Here is a 20456-nt window from a genome sequence, read left to right as displayed (position 1 = left end):
AATTCCCAGAAAAATCCAGGTAAAAATTCCCACAAAACCCAGGGCAGAATTCCCAGATTCCCAGGCAGAATTCCCAGATTTCCCCACTCACCCCCGTCCTGCTGGGCCGGCGCATCCTGGGATTCCGGGCACCTTCCAGAACCTTCCTGGGAAAGGGAAGGGCAGGAAATGGGAATTTCTGGGAATTCCAGGGAATTTCTGGGAATTTCTGGGAATTTTCCAGGAATTCCCAGCCCGGGAATGTCCCAGGAATTCTTGGGTTGTTTTGGGAATTTGGGAAATCCACGGATTCCTCCTGGAATTCTGGATCCACCCCGAGAGGTTTGGGGAATTTCTGGGAATTTCTGGGAATTTTCCAGGAATTCCCAGCCCGGGAATGTCCCAGGAATTCTTGGGTTGTTTTGGGAATTTGGGAAATCCACGGATTCCTCCTGGAATTCTGGATCCACCCCGAGAGGTTTTTATGGGATTTGGGGATGGAGAGGGGGAAGATTCCCAAGAATTCCCAAGAATTCCCAAGGAATTCCCAAGGAAATTCCTGCTCTCCCTCCCCGTGAGGCTTCCCAAGAGCAGAATTCCTGGAATTCCCAGAAATCCCAGAAAATTCCCAGAAATTCCCAGACATTTCCTGAGCAAGGAAATTCTCTGGAATTTCCTGGAATTCCCAAGAAAATTCCCTGAAATTCCCAAGGAAATGCCCAAGGCAATTCCAAGGAAATCAAATCCTGGCAATTCCCCAAAATTTCAAGAAATTCCCCCAAAATAAATCCCAAAAATCCCCTGAAATTTCAAGGAAATTCCCGGAAATTCCCCAAGATTCCCAAAAATTCCCCAAAATCCTCAAAATTTCCCAGGAAATCCCCCAAATTCCATGGAATTCCCATGGAAATTCCCCAAAATTCCCAAGGAAAATCCCCAGAATTCCCCAAGATTCCCCAAAATTCCCACAAAAATGCCCAAAATCCCATGGAATTCCTTGAAATTCCCAATAAAACCCCAAGATTCCCAGAAAATCCTCCAAAATTCTATGGAATTCCCAAGAAAATCCCCAGAAATTCCCAGCAATTCTCAAGAAATTCCCCAAAATTCCACGGAATTCCCAAATAACTCCCCAGAAATTCCCGTAAATTCCCAATAAAATTCCCAGGAATTCCTCAAAATCCCCCAAAATTCCCAGAAAATCTCCCAAAATTCCCCAAAATTCCCAAGAAAATCCCCTGAAATTCCCCCAAATCCCGAGAAATTTTTAAGAAATCCCCCCAAATTCCCAAAAAATCCCCCAAAATTTCATGGAATTCCCAAGAAAATCTCCTAAAATTTCCAAGAAAATCTCCTAAAATTCCCGAGAAAATCCCCAGCAATTCTTAAGAAATTCCCCAAAATTCCCAGCAAATCCCCAGAAATTCTTAAAAAATGCCCAGAAATTCCCAGAAAATCCCAGAAATTCCCAAGAAAATTCTCAAGAATTCTGAAGAAATTTCCCAAAATTCCCAGGAATTCCCAAGAAAATCCCCAGAAATTTTTAAGAAATCCCCCAAAATTCCCAGAAAATCCCCCAAAATTTCATGGAATTCCCAAGAAAATCTCCTAAAATTCCCAAGAAAATCTCCTAAAATTCCCGAGAAAATCCCCAGCAATTCTTAAGAAATTCCCCAAAATTCCCAGCAAATCTCCCAAAATTCCCAAAAAACCCCAGAAATTCTCAAGAAAATCCTCAGGAATTGAGAAGAAATTTCTCAAAATTCCATGGAATTCCAAGAAAATGCCCAGAAATTCCCAAGAAAATGCCCAGAAATTCCCAGAAATTTTTAAAAAATCCCCCAAAATTAAAAAAAAAATCTCCCAAAATTTCATGAAATTCCCAAGAAAATGCCCTGAAATTCCCAGAAAATCCCTGAAATTCTTAAGAAATTCCCAAAAATTCCCAAGAAAATTCTCAAGAATTCTGAAGAAATTTCCCAAAATTCCCAGGAATTCCCAAGAAAATCTTCAGGAATCGTCCAAAATCCCCAGAAATTCTTAAGAAATTCCCCAAAATTCCCAGAAAATTCCCTATAAAACCCCCAAAAATTCCCAGCAAATCTCCCAAAACCCCCCAAAATTCCCAAAATCCCCCAGAAACTCCCAAGAAAATCCCAAAAACCCCCCAAACCCCAACCCCCCCCGTGCTCACCTGGCTGTGGCTCCGTTCCCGGCCCTTGTTCCCGGCACTCTCCGTCTCCCTTCCCCCGGCGCATTCCCGGTTTTCCTTGCCCGGTGCTCCCCGGGCCGTGGCCCCGGGCTGGGTTTGGGGTTTCTGGGGTTCCTGGGGTGTTTGGGGTTTTTGGGCTGTTTGGGGTTTTTGGGGTGTTTGGGGTTTTTGGGGTTCCTGGGCTGTTTGGGGTTCCGTTTGGGGTCTCTGGGCTGTTTGGGGTTTTTGGGGTTTTTCGGGTTCCGTTTGGGGTCTCCGGGGTCTCCGGGGTGTTTGGGGTGTTTGGGGTTTTTGGGGTTTTTGGGGTTCCTGGGGTGTTTGGGCTGTTTGGGGTCTCTGGGGTCTCTGGGCTGTTTGGGGTCTCCGGGGTGTTTGGGGTTTTTGGGGTTCCGTTTGGGGTCTCCGGGGTCTCCGGGGTTTCCCCCGGAAGAAGGCGCAGCCCCGCGGGAGCCGCAGCCGCGGCCGCGCCCCCGCCAGCAGCACCCGGGGGGGGCCGGAATTCCCGGATTGCCCGGGGAGCCGGGAATGGGCCAGGCCGGAAATCCGGGAATTGTCACAGCCGGGAATCCGGGAATTGCCAACGGCGGGAATCCCGGAATTCCCAACGGCGGAAATCCCGGAATTCCCAACGGCGGAAATCCGGGAATTCTCAGCCTCGGGAATCCGGGAGTTTTCAGCCTCAGAAATCTGGGAATTGCCAGTGGCAGAAATCCGGGAATTGTCAGCCCTGGGAATCTGGGAATTGCCAATGCTGGAAATCTGGGAGTTCTCAGCCTTGGGAATCTGGGAATTCTGAGCAATCCCGGAATTCTGGGAATTCCCAATCCCAGAAATCCGGAAGTTCTCAACCTCAGAAATCTGGGAATTGCCAACGGCAGAAATCCAGGAATTTTCAGCCTCAGAAATCTGGGAATTCCTGACACTGGAAATCGGGGAGTTCCCAATCCCAGAAATCTGGGAATTCCCGAGCTTGGAATGCAGGGAATTGCCGGGCCCAGAAATTTGGGAATTCTTGTTATTGGAAATCTGGGAATTGCCACCAATCCCTGAATTCTGGGAATTTCCGATCCCGGAAATCCGGGAATTCCCAAGGCTGGAAATCCGGGAATTCTTGAGCTCGGCATTCCAGGAATTCCCACCAATCTTGGAATGGTGGCAATTCCCAGTCCTTGAATTCTGGGAGTTCCCGAGCTTGGAAATCTGGGAATTGCTGCCTTTGGAATTCTGGGAATTCCTGCCTTTGGAAATCTGGGAATTCCCACTCCTGGAATTCCGGGATTTCCCAGAATTCCCGCTGCTTCTCCCCTTGCCACTGCCTCTGGAGCTGCTGCGGTTCGGCCTAAAATTCCCAGATTTCCCAGACCCGGAATTCCCGGATTTCCCAGACCCAGAATTCCGGGAATTCCCAGATTCAGAATTCCCAGAATTCCCGGAGTCGTGCCCCTCCCCCAGCAGCTCCCGCAGCCGTTTCCTCTGCAGGGGATCCAGGTAATTCCGGTGCCCGTAGAACACCCCCACGGAAAAGCAGGAATTCCCCGCAATTCGTGGCAATTCCCAGTCCTTGAATTCTGGGAGTTCCCGAGCTTGGAAATCTGGGAATTGCTGCCTTTGGAATTGTGGGAATTCCTGCCTTTGGAAATGTGGGAATTCCCACTCCTGGAATTCCGGGATTTCCCAGAATTCCCGCTGCTTCTCCCCTTGCCACTGCCTTTGGAGCTGCTGCGGTTCGGCCTAAAATTCCCAGATTTCCCAGACCCGGAATTCCGGGAATTCCCAGACCCAGAATTCTGGGAATTCCCAGACCCAGAATTCCCAGAATTCCCGGAATTCCCGGAGTCGTGCCCCTCCCCCAGCAGCTCCCGCAGCCGTTTCCTCTGCAGGGGATCCAGGTAATTCCGGTGCCCGTAGAACACCCCCACGGAAAAGCAGGAATTCCCCGCAATTCCCGGATTTCCCGCCGGAATTCCCGAATTTCCCGCCGGAATTCCTGAATTTCCCACCGGAATTCCTGAATTTCCCGCCAGAATTCCCGAATTTCCCGATGGAATTCCTGAATTTTCAGCCAAAATTCCTGAATTTCCTGCTGGAACTCCCAGATTTCCTGCTGGAATTCCCAGATTTTTTGCAGGAATTCCCAGATTTCCTGCCAGAATTCCTGAATTTCCTGCTGGAATTCCTGAATTTCCCGCCGGAATTCCTGGATTTTCAGCCAAAATTCCTGAATTTCCCAATGGAACTCCCAGATTTCCTGCTGGAATTCCCGGATTTTTTGCAAGAATTCCCAGATTTCCTGCTGGAATTCCTGAATTTCCCGCCAGAATTCCTGGATTTTCTGCCAGAATTCCTGGATTTCCTGCTGAAATTCCCAGATTTCCTGCTGAAATTCCCGGATTTTTTGCAGGAATTCCCAGATTTCCTGCCGAAATTCCCAGATTTTCGTCAGGTGCGGTGCAGAGGGCTGTTGGGTGTTTCCTTTGAGCTGCCGAGGCAGCTGGGAGGTGTGTGCTGCGCAGCTAAGTCTGTCTTGGTGGCTCGGCATGGTTTCCACCTGCAAAAAAGGCCTGCTGGTGGCTGCGGCCCGGATTTTTTGCAGGAATTCCCAGATTTCCTGCCGAAATTCCCAGATTTTCTGCTGGAATTCCCGGATTTCCTGCCGGGATCTGCAGCCTCCGGGCCGGCGCCGTTTTCTCCCGGGTTCCCAGCTCGGGGCTGGGGGAATTCCGGGAATTTGGGGAATTTTGGGAATGCCGGGATGCGGATCCGGGAGCTCCTCGGGGCCGTTTGCGCTGCGGGGTCCGGAATTCCCAACGGGGGCTGCAAAAAAAACGGGAATGAGGGGGGAATTCCGGGGATTCCGGGGATTTTTGGGAATTTTTGGGAATTTTTAGGGGTTTGGGATTTTTGTATTTTGGGGTTTTTGGATATTTGGGGATTTTTGGGGATTTTGGGGAATTTTGGGAATGCCGGGATGCGGATCCAGGAGCTCCTCGGGGCCGTTTGTGCTGCGGGGTCCGGAATTCCCAACGGGGGCTGCAAAAAAAACGGGATTGGGGGGGGCTGCGGGGTCCGGAATTCCCAACGGGGGCTGCAAAAAAAACGGGAATGAGGGGGGAATTCCGGGGATTCCGGGGATTTTTGGGAATTTTTGGGAATTTTTAGGGGTTTGGGATTTTTGTATTTTGGGGTTTTTGGATATTTGGGGATTTTTGGGGATTTTGGGGAATTTTGGGAGGGTTTGAGGATTTTTTGAGGGGATTTTTTGAGATTTTGGGAATTTCTGGGGGTTCTGACCTTTGGAATTTTTGGGGGTTTTGGGATTTTTGTGTTTTGGGGTTTTTCGATATTTTTGGGGTTTTGGGAGATTTCTTGGGGGATTTTTTGCAAATTTCGGGAGATTTTTGGGGGGATGTTGGGATTTCCGGGCCGGCGCCGTTTTCTCCCGGGTTCCCAGCTCGGGGCTGGGGGAATTCCGGGAATTTGGGGAATTTGGGGAATTTTGGGAATGCCGGGATGCGGATCCAGGAGCTCCTCGGGGCCGTTTGTGCTGCGGGGTCCGGAATTCCCAACGGGGGCTGCAAAAAAAACGGGAATGGGGAGGGAATTCCGGGAATTCCGGGGATTTTTGGGAATTTTTGGGGGTTTTGGGATTTTTGTGTTTTGGGGTTTTTCAAGATTTTTGGGGTTTTTGGGAGATTTCTTGGGGGATTTTTGGATATTTCAGGAATTTGGGGGTTTGGGGATTTTGAAGGGTTTGGGGATTTTTGGGAGGTTTTTTGGGGGATTTTTGGGCAATTTTGGGGTCTTGGGAATTTCTGGGGTTTTGGGATTTTGGGGAATTTTGGGATTTAGGAATTTTCAGGGTTTCAGGATTTTGGCATTTTGGGGTTTTTGGATATTTTGGGCATTTTTGGGCATTTGGAGATTTTTGGGAGTTTTTTTGCAATTTTTGGGATTTTGGGGAATTTGGGATTTGGGAATTTTCAGGGCTTGGGGATTTTTAGGATTTTGGAAGTTTGGGGATTTTGGGGATTTGGGGAATTTTGGGAGTTTTTGGGGATTTTCTGCAAATTTTGGGATTTGGGAATTTTGGGGATTTGGGGGGTTTAGGGATTTTTGGGATTTTGGAGAATTTTGGGAGTTTTTGGTGTTTTGGGGGATTTTTTTGCAATTTTTGGGATTTAGGAATTTCCTTGGTTTTGGGGATTTTGGGAGATTTTTGGAGAATTTGGGATTTGGGAATTTTCAGGGTTTTGGGGATTTTTTGGGCGATTTTTGTATTTCAGGGTTTTTAGACATTTTGGGAATTTGGGGGGGGTCTGGGGTTTTTGGGCATTTTTGGCTTTTGGGGATATTTTGGGGTGATATTTTGGGGTTTTTTGGGGGGGATATTTTGGGGTTTTTTGGGGGGATATTTTGGGGTGATATTTTGTGGTTTTGGGGGGATTTGTGTTTTTGGGGATTCTGGGTGGATGTTTGGGGTTTTGGGCTCTCACCTGTCGGGCTCCCGGCTCCGTTTCCGGGGCGTTCCGGAGCTGCTGCAAATCCACGAGGTCAGAGCTTGGCAGGGAAAACCCCAAACCCCAAAAGAACCAAACCCCAAATCCCCACCTGGGCGTTTCCAGCTCCCCAAAGAGCCCCAGATCCTGGCCCAGAGCCCTCGGAGCTCCCTCAGAGCTCCTTGGAGCCCACTCTGATCCCCTCAGAGCTTCCTCGGAGCTCCCTCAGAGCTCCTTGGAGCCCACTCAGATCCCCTCAGAGCTCCCCTGCAGCTCCCTCAGAGCCCCTCTGATCGTCCTCAGAGCTCCCTCAGAGCCCCTCTGATCCTCCTCAGAGCCCCCTCAGATCACCTCAGAGTTCCCACAAAGCCCCCTCAGAGCTCCCTCAGAGCCCCTTCAGAGCTTCCTCAGAGCCCACTCTGATCCCCTCAGAGCTCTCCCAGACCTCCCTCAGAGCCCCTCGGAGCTCCCCTCGGAGCCCACTTAGATCCCGTAAAGCCCCCTCGGAGCTCCCTCAGAGCCCCTCGGAGCGCCCCTCGGAGCCCACTTAGATCCCGTAAAGCCCCCTCGGAGCTCCCTCAGAGCCCCTTCAGAGCTTCCTCGGAGCTCACTCTGACCCCTTCAAGCCCCCTCGGAGCTCCCTCAGAGTCCCTTCAGAGCTTCCTCGGAGCTCACTCTGACCCCTTCAGAGCTCCCCTGGAGCTCCTTCAGAGCCCCCGCAGGTCTCCATGAGAAGCCTCCGAGTGCTCCCTCAGAGCCCCTCGGAGCTCTCTCTGAGCCCCTTGGAGCTCCCTCAGTTCCCATAAAGCCCCCTCGGTGCTCCCTCAGACCCCCACGGAGCTTCCTTGGAGCTCCCTCAGAGCCCACTCTGATCCCCTCAGAGCTCGCTCTAAGGTCCCTCAGAGCCCCTCGGAGCTCCCTCAGATCACCTCAGAGTTCCTGTAAAGCCCCCTCGGAGCTCCCTCAGAGCCCACTCAGATCCCCTCAGAGTTCCCCTGGAGCTCCCTCAGAGCCTTTGGAGCTCCCTCACAGCCACTGATCCTCGTCGGAGCTCCCTCAGAGCCCCCACAGGTCTCCATTAGAAGCCTCCGAGTGCTCCCTCAGAGCCCCTCGGAGCTCCCTCAGTTCCCGTAAAGCCCCCTCGGAGCTCCCTCAGAGTCCCTTCAGAGCTTCCTCGGAGCTCCCCCAGAGCCCACTCTGATCCCCTCGGAGCTTCCTCGGAGCTCGCTCGGAGCCCGCTCAGATCCCCTCAGAGCTCCTCGGAGCTGTCTCTGATCCTCCTCAGAGTTCCAGCAAAACCCCCTCGGAGCTCCCTCAGAGCCCCTCGGAGCTCTGTCAGAGGCGCCGCAGGTCTCCACTGGAAGCCTCTGAGTGCTCCCTCAGAGCCCCTCTGGTCCTCCTCAGAGCCCCCTCAGATCACCTCAGAGTTCCCGCACAGCCCCCTCAGAGCCCCCTCAGATCACCTCAGAGTTCCCGCACAGCCCCCTCAGAGCCCCCTCAGATCACCTCGGAGTTCCCAAAAAGCCCCCTCGGAGCTCCCTCAGAGCTCGCTCAGATCCCCTCAGAGCTCCTCAGTGCCCCCGCAGGTCTCCATTGGAAGCCTCTGAGTGCTCCCTCAAAGCTCCATCAGAGCTCCTTGGAACTCCCTCGGATCCTCCTTAAAGCCCCCACCAGAGCTCCGAGGTCCCTGAGAGCGCCCCTCAGAGCTCCCGCAAAGCCCTCTCGGAGTTCCCTCAGAGTCCCCATCAGAGCTCCCTCAGGGCTCCATCAGGACTCCCTCAGAACCTCCTCACGGCTCCCTCGGAGCCCCTCAGAGCTCCCCCCTCAGAGCTCCTTCGCAGCCTGCTCAGAGCTCCCTCAGAGACCCCTTGGAGGTCCCTCAGAGCTCCCCCAGAGCCCCTTCAGAGCCCCCTCGGAGCCCGCTCAGAGCCCCTTCCTCACCTCAGCGCCGCCTCCGCCATGGCTGCTTCCCGCCTTCAGCCGCGCGCCTTCGAACCGCCCGCCCTGCGCTCCCATTGGCTGGGCGCCGCGTCAATCAGCACTGCTCCCTCGCCATTGGTTGAACAGCGCGCGGCTCCGGTTTGTACCCGCCCCCGCTGCTTTGCAGCCAATCGGAGAGCGCGGCTCGCCGCGCGGGCCCGCCGCTAGACTACAACTCCCAGCGTGCCGTGCGAGAGCACAGCGGCGCATCGGCGCTCTGCGGCGCGCGGGGGCTGATGGGAGTTGTAGTCGCTGCCTCGCGTCCGGGGCGCGGGAGATCCTGAGGGCAGGGAAGGAAAGGGGCGGGGCCGGGGCTTAATGGGCGGGTAACGAGGCGCTAATTAAGGATTTTTGTGTTAATTAGCGCGCCGGGGAGCTGCTGTGGGCGGGAACGCTTTTCACTGCTGCAGGGTGCTCCAAGCCCCAGTGGCCAGCCTGGAAAAGGGGAATGAAAACGGGGAAAAGGGGAAAAGGAGGATCCTGAGTGGATATTTCACGTTTTATCAGCCAAAAACCCAAATAAATTCTCCTTTATTGCTCTGAAAGGGCCCAGCTGGGCGGGTTTGGCTCCTGCTGGTGAGCGATCCCTGCCCTGCCATGTTCATTCGGTTCCAGTTGTTGAATCCCGCAGTTTCGGGGATAAAACGAGGAAAAAATTGGGGAAGAGGGGAAAAAAGGCAGGAGAAGAGGAAAGGAAAGGGGTGAAAAAAGGGAAAGGAAAAAGGGAAAGAGATGAGAGAAGGGAAAGGGAAACGGGGAAATAGGGAAGGAGCAAAAAAGGAGAGGAGAAAGAAAAAGTGGAAAGGGAAAAAAGGAAAGATGGAAAAGAGACGAAAGGGGGAGAGGAAAAGGAAAGGAAAAAGTGGAGGCAGTGAAGGAAAGAGGGGAAAAACCAAGGCGAGAAAAAAAAGGAAAGAAAAGGAAAAAACCAGAAAAACACATACTGCGCATGCGCAGCTCTTCCACCTACGCCTTCACTGCCGATATGCGCATGCGCAATGAGATTTGCCGTACGCTATCATGGCCGCCCTCACCCACCGCCGGTTTATTTGCCGTACGCCGTCATGGCCGCTCCGCGCACGCGCAGTTCCATTTTCCGTACGCTATCATGGCCGCCCTCGCTACGCAGTTTTATTTTCCGTACACTGTCATGGCCGCTCTAAGCATGCGCGGTGAGCCTCCCGTGCAGCCTCACGGCCATTCTGCGCACGCGCAGTGAGATTTCCGTACATTGCCATGGCCGCCCGCACGCGCGCAGCTCCCTCTACCCCTGCTCCATTACCGCTCTGCGCATGCGCATCGTCCCCACGCAGCGCTGACGTCATTACGCACGGCCTCTTCCCGGCCGGGCCTTCCCTGAGGAGGAGGCGGCGGAGCCCCGGGACGGGCCCGGGATAAAAACCGGGAAAAAACCGGGAAAAACGGGAAAAACGGGATAAAATCGGGAGCGCCGGGAGCAGCGCCGCCCCCGCGCCGCCGCAGCCATGGTGTTCTACTTCACCTCCAACGGTGAGGGAGCCCGGGCGGGCCCTGAGGGGATTCCCGCCAAAATTCCCCTTTTCCCGCCAAAATCCCCTTTTCCCGCCAATTCCCGCTTCCCCTCAGGAATCTCCGCCATTCCCGGCGTTTCCTTCCCTCGGGATTTTTCCCGCCCGTTCCGGAATTCCCGCGGGAAAACAAATCCCGGGAACGTTCCCGGGAAAAAAACCGGGAATGGCTCCTCAAAATCCGGGAATTCTGCGGGAATTCCCAACTTTCCTGGGTTTTCCCAAGGGCCGGGTTTTACCGGGTTTTTCTGGGAATTTTCCAGGATTTTTCCAGGATTTTTCCAGGATTTCCTCCGGGCTTTTCCCGCATTTTTTTTTAGGATATTTCAGGAATTTTTGCTGTATTTTTCCAGGATTTTTTCCAGGTTTTTCCCCACAGTTTTCCTTCATTTTTCCTCGATTTCCCCTTGATTTTTCCAGGGATTTTTCCCTGCATTTCCCAGGATTTTTCCTGCATTTTTCCCAGACTTTTTCCAGGATTTTCCCACATTTTTCCTGAATTTTTCCAGATTTTTTTTCCAATAACTTTCTGGGATTTTCCCTTCATTGTTCCTGGATTTTCCCCAGATTTTCCTTTCATTTCTCCCTGATTTTCCTGGAATTTTCCCGTGATTTTTCCTTCATTTTCCTCACATTTTTCCTGCTTTTTTCCCGGATTTTTCCCGCATTTCCCCTCCCAATCCAGGTTTGTTTTCCATTCCCGCTTTCCCATCCAGATTTTTTGGGATATTGGGAATTTTACGTCGCAAATATCCCAAAATAAAGGCAGGAATGGAGAGAAATTTGGGAATTTTTTGGGAGAAATTTGGGAATTCTGGGAGAAACTTGGGAACCGCAGCTGGCACCGACCCCGCGGGAATTCCCGGATTTGAGAATTCCCAAATTTCCCCGGGAAACCCCAGGGGGAAAAAGAATTTGGGCTCTAAAAAAAAAACTTGTGACAAAAAAATTCCCTCCACCCCCCAAGAGGGAAGAGGGGAATTCCCAGGGATTTCTCGGGAATTTTCCAGGAATTCCCAGGATTTTGGGATTTTTTTCCTGGATTTTCACAGATCATTCCCGTTTTCTCCTGGATTTCATGGATCCATTCCCGTTTTTCCTGGATCCATTCCCGTTTTTCCCATTTTTCCCAGATCCATTCCCGTTTTCCAGGAATCCATTCCCACTTTTCCCACATTCCCATGGATCCTTTCCCATTTGTCACGGATCCATTCCTGGTTTTCCTGGATCTATTCCCGTTTTTTCCCATTTTTCATGGATCATTCCCGTTTTATCCTGGATTTCCACCCATCCATTCCCATTTTTCCCACATTTCCATGAATCCATTCCCATTTTTCCCTTTTTTCCTAGATCCATTCCCATTTTTTTCCGTTTTCCATGAATCGATTCCTGTTTTTTCCTGTTTTCCCATGGATCCTTTCCCATTTTTCACAGATCCATTCCCGTTTTTCCTGGATTTCCATGGATCCTTTCCCATTTTTTCCCATTTTTCTTGGATTTCCCTAGATCCATTCCGTTTTTTTTTTCATTTTCCCTGGATCCTTTCCCATTTTTTCCCATTTTTTTCCCATTTTTCTCCCATTTTTCCATTCGATTCCTGTTTTTTCCTGTTTTCCCATGGATCCTTTCCCATTTTTCACAGATCCATTCCCGTTTTTCCTGGATTTCCATGGATCCTTTCCCATTTTTTCCCATTTTTCTTGGATTTCCCTAGATCCATTCCGTTTTTTTTTTCATTTTCCCTGGATCCTTTCCCATTTTTCCCTTTTTTCCTAGATCCATTCCCATTTTTTTCCGTTTTCCATGAATCCATTCCTTTTTTTCCCTGTTTTTCCTGGATTTCTACAGACCCATTCCCATTTTTTCCCATTTTTCACAGATCCATTCCCGTTTTTCAGGGATCCTTTCCCATTTTTCCCATTTTTCCTGGATCCATTCCTGTTTTTTCCCGTTTTTCAGGGATCCAATTTTCCCCAGATTTTCCTTTCATTTCTCCCTGATTTTCCTGGAATTTTCCCGTGATTTTTCCTTCATTTTCCTCACATTTTTCCTGCTTTTTTCCCGGATTTTTCCCGGATTTTTCCCGCATTTCCCCTCCCAATCCAGGTTTGTTTTCCATTCCCGCTTTCCCATCCAGATTTTTTGGGATATTGGGAATTTTACGTCGCAAATATCCCAAAATAAAGGCAGGAATGGAGAGAAATTTGGGAATTTTTTGGGAGAAATTTGGGAATTCTGGGAGAAACTTGGGAACCGCAGCTGGCACCGACCCCGCGGGAATTCCCGGATTTGAGAATTCCCAAATTTCCCCGGGAAACCCCAGGGGGAAAAAGAATTTGGGCTCTAAAAAAAAACTTGTGACAACAAAATTCCCTCCACCCCCCAAGAGGGAAGAGGGGAATTCCCAGGAATTTCTCGGGAATTTTCCAGGAATTCCCAGAATTTTGGGATTTTTTTTCCTGGATTTTCACAGATCATTCCCGTTTTCCCCGTTTTTCCTGGATCCATTCCCGTTTTTCCTCATTTTTCCCAGATCCATTCCCGTTTTCCAGGAATCCATTCCCACTTTTCCCACATTCCCATGGATCCTTTCCCATTTGTCACGGATCCATTCCTGGTTTTCCTGGATCTATTCCCGTTTTTTCCCATTTTTCATGGATCATTCCCGTTTTTTCCTGGATTTCCACCCATCCATTCCCATTTTTCCTGCATTTCCATGGATCCATTCCCATTTTCCATGAATCCTTTCCCATTTTTCACTGATCCATTTCTGTTTTTCCTGGATTTCCACGGATCCCTTCCCCTCTTTTCCCGTTTTTCATGGATCTTTTCCCTTTTTTCCACAGAGCCATTCCCATTTTTTCCCGTTTTCCATGGATCCATTCCAGTTTTTCCTGGATTTCCATGGATCCTTTCCCATTTTTTCCCATTTTTTTCCCATTTTTCTCCCATTTTTCCATGAATCCATTCCCATTTTTTCCCGTTTTCCATGACTCCATTCCTATTTTTTCCTGCTTTTCCCATTTTTCCTGGATCCATTCCTGTTTTTTCCCGTTTTTCAGGGATCCATTCCCATTTTTCCCTTTTTTCCTGGATTTCCACGGATCCCTTCCCCTTTTTTCCCATTTTTCACAGATCCATTCCCGTTTTTCAGGGATCCTTTCCCATTTTTCCCATTTTTCCTGGATCCATTCCTGTTTTTTCCCGTTTTTCAGGGATCCATTCCCATTTTTCCTGCATTTCCATGGATCCAATCCCGTTTTTCCCATTTTTCCTGGATCCTTTCCCGTTTTTCCTGCATTTCCATGGATCCAATCCCGTTTTTCCCATTTTTCCCATTTTTTTCCCATTTTTCTCCCATTTTTCCTGGATCCATTCCTGTTTTTTCCCGTTTTTCAGGGATCCATTCCCATTTTTCCTGCATTTCCATGGATCCATTCCCGTTTCCTGGATCCATTCCCCATTTTCCCCGGATCCTTTCCCATTTTTCCTGTTTTCCATGAATCCATTCCTGTTTTTCCCAGATCCATTCCCGCTTTTCCTGGATTTCCCTGCATCCTTTCCTGGTTTTTCCCCATTTTCCCTGGATCCATTCCCATTTTTCACTGATCCATTCCTGGTTTTCCTGGATTTCCACGGATCCATTCCCATTTTCCCCATATTTCATGAATCCTTTCCCATTTTTTCCCATTTTCCCCCCATTTTCCACAGAGCCATTCCCATTTTTTCCCGTTTTCCATGGATCCATTCCCGTTTTTCCTGGATTTCCATGGATCCTTTCCCATTTTTTCCCATTTTTTTCCCATTTTTCTCCCATTTTTCCATGAATCCATTCCCATTTTTTCCCGTTTTCCATGACTCCATTCCTGTTTTTTCCTGCTTTTCCCATTTTTCCTGGATCCTTTCCCATTTTTCCTGCATTTCCATGGATCCATTCCCGTTTTTCCTATTTTTTTTCCCATTTTTTCCCATTTTTCTCCCATTTTTCCTGGATCCATCCCCATTTTTCCCTTATTTCCTGGATTTCCCCAGATCCATTCCCATTTTTCCCATTTTTCCTGGATCCATTCCCATTTTTTTCTGTTTTCCACGAATCCATTCCTGTTTTTTCCCGTTTTTCAGGGATCCATTCCCATTTTTCCTGCATTTCCATGGATCCATTCCCGTTTCCTGGATCCATTCCCCATTTTCCCCGGATCCTTTCCCATTTTTCCTGTTTTCCATGAATCCATTCCTGTTTTTCCCAGATCCATTCCCGCTTTTCCTGGATTTCCCTGCATCCTTTCCTGGTTTTTCCCCATTTTCCCTGGATCCATTCCCATTTTTCACTGATCCATTCCTGGTTTTCCTGGATTTCCACGGATCCATTCCCATTTTCCCCATATTTCATGAATCCTTTCCCATTTTTTCCCATTTTCCCCAGATCCATTCCCATTTTTCCCTTTTTTCCTGGATCCATTCCCATTTTTTTCTGTTTTCCATGACTCCATTCCTGTTTTTTCCTGCTTTTCCCATTTTTCCTGGATCCTTTCCCCATTCCCGTTTTTCCCACATTTCCATGGATCCATTCCCGTTTCTCACGGCTCCTTTCCCGTTCCCGCAGCCGCGGCCGCCGTCTACACCATCTACATGGGCAAGGACAAGTACGAGAGTGAGTGACGGCAGTTCCGCAATTCCGGAATTCCGGGGAATTTCGGGAATTATTCGGGCACTCTCTGGGATTTTCCGGGAATTTTGGGGCTTTTTTTTGTTAATTTTGGTGATTTTTGGGGGATTTTGTTGGGATTTTTGGGAATTTGGGGGATTATTTTGGGAATTTTGTTGGGATTATTTTTAATTTTTGGGCTTTTTTTAGGAATTTCAGTGATTCGTTTGGGAATTTTGGGGATAATTTTGGGAATTTCAGGGGTTGTTTTTAGAATTTCCCAGATTTTGGGGGGAGTTTTGGGGATTTCAGGAAATTTTTGGGGGTGTTTTGGGATTTTTTAGGAATTTTTGTGATTTTTTTTGAGGATTGTATTTTATAATTTTGGGGATTTCAGGGATTATTTTGGGAATTATTTTGGGGGGGGAATTTTCGGAATTATTTTGGGAGTTTTAGGCATTGTTTTGGAAGTTTTGGGGATTTTTTTTTGGGAATCTTGGGGGTTGTTTTGGGAATTCCTTTGGGGATCTTGCTTGGAATTTTCAGGAATTTTATTTTTTTCATTCCGGGATTGTTTTGGGAATTTCTGGGGTTGTTTTGAGAGTTTTGGGGATTTATGTTTTTAATTTCTCGGCTGGGTTTTGGTCAGGAATCCCGGGATTTTGGGGTGGAATTCTGGGATTTGGGGCTGGGGTTTGGGTGGGAATTCTGGCATTTGAGGTGGATTTGGGTGGCAATCCCAGGATTTGGGGCTGGAATTCCGGGATTTTGGGGCTGGAATTCTGGGAATTGGGATTGGATTTGGGATGGGAATTTTGGGATTTGGGGCTGGATTTGGTGCTGGAATCCCAGGATTTTGGGGCTGGAATTCTGGGACTTGGGGCAGGAATTCAGGGATTTGGGATCGGAATCCCGGGATTTTGGGGCTGGAATTCTGGGAATTGGGATTGGATTTGGGATGGGGATTTTGGGATTTGGGGCTGGGATGTGGGGCAGAAATTTGGGATTTGGGTGGGAATCTGGGATTTGGGGCTGGATTTGGTGCTGGAATCCCAGGATTTTGGGGCTGGAATTCTGGGATTTGGGATCGGAATCCCAGGTTTTGTTGGAGGAATTCCGGGATTCGGGGCTGGAATTCTGGGACTTGGGGCAGGAATTGAGGGATTTGGGATCGGAATCCCAGGTTTTGTTGGAGGAATTCCGGGATTCGGGGCTGGAATTCTGGGACTTGGGGCAGGAATTGAGGGATTTGGGATCGGAATCCCAGGTTTTGTTGGAGGAATTCCGGGATTCGGGGCTGGAATTCTGGGACTTGGGGCAGGAATTGAGGGATTTGGGATCGGAATCCCAGGATTTGTTGCAGGAATTCCGGGATTCGGGGCTGGAATTCTGGGACTTGGGGCAGGAATTTTTGGATTTGGGTGGGAATTCAGGGATTCGGGGCCAGAGTTTTTGTATTTGGGGCAGGAATTCTGGGATTTGGGACTGGAATTCTGGGATTTGGGGCAGGAACTTTTGTATTTGGGGCTAGAATTCCGGGATGTGTGTGCGAATTTGGGGGATGCGTGGGGGAATTTTTGGATTTGGGGTGGGAACTCTGGGATCTGGGGCTGGAATTTTTGTATTTGGGGCTGGAATTCCAGGATGTGTGTGGGAATTTCGGGATTTGGGGCAGGAATTCGGGGATTTGGGTGGGAATTTCAGGATTTGGGGCAGGAATTCGGGGATGTGTGTGTGAATTTCGGGATTTGTGTGTGAGCTGGGGGCTCCGGGCTGAGCCCGCTGCCGTCCCCGCAGACGAGGACCTGATCAAGTACGGCTGGCCCGAGGACGTCTGGTGAGCGCCGGGAGCCAGCGGGAACAGGGAACGGGAACCGGGAGAGCCCTGGAGCCCTCTGGAACCCCCTGGATCCCATGGGATTCCCCTTTGCCCCCTGGGTCCCTCTGGAGCCCCCTGGATCCCGTTTGTTGCCCTGGATCCCACCCCGATCCCGTTTTCCCCCCCTGGATCCCGTCTGGATCCCACTTTTTCCCCCAGATCCTGTTGGATTTCCTTGGACCCTTTTTATCCTCTGGATCCCGTTTGGATCCCAGTTATTCCCTGGAATTCCTGGAATTCCCAAGCTGGCTGTGAGTCAGAATTCCCAGAATTCCTGAAATTCCCAGGTTGGAACTCCTGGCTTGGAATTCCCAGAATTCCGAGGTTGCAATGCCCGGAATTCCCGGGTTGGCTTCAGGTCAGAATTCCAGGAATTCCCAGCTCAGCATTCCCGGGTTGGCTCTGGGTCGGAATTCCCAGAATTCCTGCCATTCTGAGCTCGAAATTCCCGGAATTCCCAGAAATCCCAGCTCAGAATTCCTGGAATTCCAAGAATTCCCAGCTCAGCATTCCCAGAATTCCTGGCATTCCCAGCTCAAAATTCCCAGAAATCCCAGAATTCCCAGCTCAGCATTCCCAGATTTCCTTGAATTCCAAGCCCAGAATTCCCAGATTTCTTTGAATTCCCAGCTCAGCATTCCCAGAATTCCAGGAATTCCCAGAATTCCAGGAATTCCGAGCTCAGCGTTGCCGGGCTGGCTCCGGGTTGGGATTCCCGGAATTCCGAGCTCAGCGTTCCCGGCATTCCCGCAGGTTCCACGTGGACAAGCTCTCCTCAGCCCACGTCTACCTGCGGCTGCACCAGGTACACCTGGGGGAACTCGGGAAAAGGTCGGGGAAAAATTGGGAAAAATTTGGGGAAAATTTGGGAAAAATTCGGGAAAAATTTGGGAAAAAATCGGGAAAAATTTGGGAAAAATCAGGGAAAATTCGGGGAAAAATTCAGGAAAAATTTGGGAAAAATTCAGGAAAATTTGGAAAAAATTCGGGAAAAATTTGGGAAAAATTAGAGGAAAAACTCCGGAAAAAATTGGGAAAAATTTGAGAAAAATTCAGGAAAATTTGGGGAAAATTCAGGAAAAAATTGGGAAAAATTCGGGAAAAAATTGGGAAAAGTTAAGGAAAAATTTGAGAAAATTTCGTGAAAAATTCAGGAAAATTTGGGAAAAATTTGAGAAAAATTTGGAAAAAAATTCAGGAAAAATTCGGGGAAAATTTGGGGAAAATTCAGAAAAATTTGGGAAAATCTTGGGAAACCAGTGGGGAAAAGCTCAGGGAAAAAAAAAAGACAGGAAAAATGTCAGGAAAATCGGGAAAAACCTCGGGAAAAATTGGGGAGAAATGTCAGAAAATCAGGATATTCCAGGAAAAGTTTGGGAAAACCTTGGGGAAATTGGGTGAAACCTTGGGAAAAGTGGGAAAAGCCTTGGAAAAGTTGGATATTCTTGGGAAATTTTGGGAAAAGTAGGAAAAATCCTGGGAAAAGTGGGAAAAACCTCGGGAAATTGGGATGTGCTTGGGAAACCTTGGGAAAATTAGGAATAATCTTGGGAAAACTGGGAAAAAAATTGGACAAATTGGGGAAAACCTCGGGAAAATTGGGAAAAATCCTGGGAGAATGGGGAAAAACCATGGGAAAAGTGGGAAAAACCTTGGAAAAATTGGAAGAAACCTTGGGAAAAGTGGGAAATTCCTGGGAAACCTTGGGAAAATGGGAAATAATCTTGGGAAAATGGGAAAAATCGTGGGAAAATGGGGATATTCCTGGGAAAACATCAGAAAAACTGGGAAAATCTTGGGAAAAGTGGGAAAAAATTTGAGAAAATTGGGAAAAACCTTTCGAAAAGTGGGGAAAATCCTGGGAGAATTGGGAAAAAACCTGGGAAAAGTGGGAAAATCTTGGGAAAATTGGGGAAAACCTTGGGAAAAACCTCAGGAAATTGGGATGTTCTTGGGAAACCTTGGGAAACTTAGGAATAATCTTGGGAAAAAATTGGGGAAAACCTGGGGAAAAGTGGGAAATTCCTGGGAAACCTTGGGAAAATTGTGAATAATCTTGGGAAAAGTGGGGAAAAATCTTGGGAAAATTGGGATATCCCTGGGGAAATTGGGGAAAACCTTGGGAAAAGTGGGAAAAATCCTGGGAGAATTGGGGAAAATCCTGGGAAAATTGTAAAGAATTCTGAGAAAAGTGGGATATTCTCCTGGAAACCTCAGGAAGAGTCGGAAAAGTCTTGGGAAAACTGGGAAAAAAATTGGACAAATTGGGGAAAACCTCGGGAAAATTGGGAAAAATCCTTGGAGAATGGGGAAAAATCATGGGAAACGTGGGAGAAACCTTGGGAAAAGTGGGAAAAATCCTGGGAAATTGAAAAATATCTTGAGAAAATTGGGGAAAAGCTTGGGAAAATTGGGGAAAAAATTGGACAAATTGGGGAAAACCTGGGGAAAAGTGGGGAAAGCCTTGGGAGGAGTGGGGTGACCCTGGGGAAATGTGGGAAATGTGCTTTTCCCGTGGGATGAGGAGGGGATTTGGGATTCGGGATTTGGGCTTTGGGATGTGGGATTTGGGATTTGGGGATTTGGGATTTGGGGATTTGGGGATTTGGGATTTGGGAATTTGGGGATTTGGGAATTTGGGGATTTGGGATTTGGGAATTTGGGATTTGGGATTTGGGATTTGGGATTTGGGGATTTGGGATTCGGGATTCGGGATTTGGGATTCGGGATTCGGGATTCGGGATTCGGGAATTTGGGATTCGGGATTTGGGATTCGGGATTGGGGATTTGGGATTTGGGGATTTGGGAATTTGGGGATTTGGGATTTGGGGATTTGGGATTCGGGATTGGGGATTTGGGATTTGTGCTTGGGGCAGGGCCAGACCATGGACGACATCCCCAAGGAGGTGCTGAGCGACTGCGCCCACCTGGTCAAGGCCAACAGCATCCAAGGTACCCCAAATTCCCTTTTTCCTCTTGCCCAAATCCCCCCTTTTTCCTTCTTTTCCCCATTTCCCCCGCTCTTTTCCCAACATTTTTCCCCATTTTTCCCTAATTTCCCTTCCTTTTTTGCCCCAATTTTTCCCCATTTTTCCCCAATTTTTTCCCAATATTTTTCCCATTTTCCCCCAATTTTCTTTCTTTTTTTTCCTAATTTTCCCCAATTTTTCCCCATTTCTCCCCATTTTTTTTTTTGTTTCCTCACATTTTTTCCACTTTTTCCCATTTTCCCCCACTTTTGCTTTTCCCCACTTCTTCCCTATTTTTTCCCACTTTATTCCCCTTTTCCCCCATTTTTTCACCATTTCCCCATTTTTTCCCATTTATTTTTCCTGGTTTTCCCCATTTTTTCCCGTTTATTTTCTGTATTTTCCCCATTTTTTCCCATTTATTTTCTGTGTTTTCCCCATTTTTCCCCATTTATTTTTCCTGGTTTTCCCCACTTTTCCCGTTTATTTCCCTTTTTTCCATTTCCCCTTTTCTCCCTTTATTTCCCCATTTCCCTCTTTATTTTCCCCGTTTCTCCCCATTTTCCCCCATTCATTTCTCCCCAATTTTCCCCATTTTTTCCCATTTATCCCCCACCTTTACTGGGTTTTTACCATAAATAGTTTTGCCCATTTTTGCCCATTTTCCCCCCATTTCCAGGCTGCAAGCTGAGCTCAGTGACCATGATTTATCCCATTTTATCCCATTTTTTACCCATTTTTCCCCATTT

At 48.6% G+C, this 20456-nt stretch overlaps 1 protein-coding gene across 1 annotated transcript; it reads left to right on the top strand.

Moving 5' to 3' along the window:
* Window positions 1-9995: 9995 nt before the first annotated feature.
* Window positions 9996-20425, top strand: CCDC25 (coiled-coil domain containing 25; the record flags this gene model as incomplete). The annotated part of the gene is made up of 6 exons (XM_039719790.1): window positions 9996-10176; window positions 14818-14865; window positions 16657-16696; window positions 17492-17543; window positions 19615-19690; window positions 20387-20425. Coding segments are annotated over exons 1-6 (280 nt in total), but the record flags the coding sequence as incomplete, so codon positions are not given.
* Window positions 20426-20456: the final 31 nt, after the last annotated feature.

The sequence above is a fragment of the Passer montanus genome, unplaced genomic scaffold (genome assembly GCF_014805655.1).
Source record: "Passer montanus isolate IOZ18808 unplaced genomic scaffold, ASM1480565v1 scaffold424, whole genome shotgun sequence".
In the NCBI taxonomy this organism is placed as follows: Eukaryota; Metazoa; Chordata; class Aves; order Passeriformes; family Passeridae; genus Passer; species Passer montanus.
Note: the sequence above shows the minus strand (reverse complement) of the source record. Positions and strands in the feature narration are given on the sequence as shown.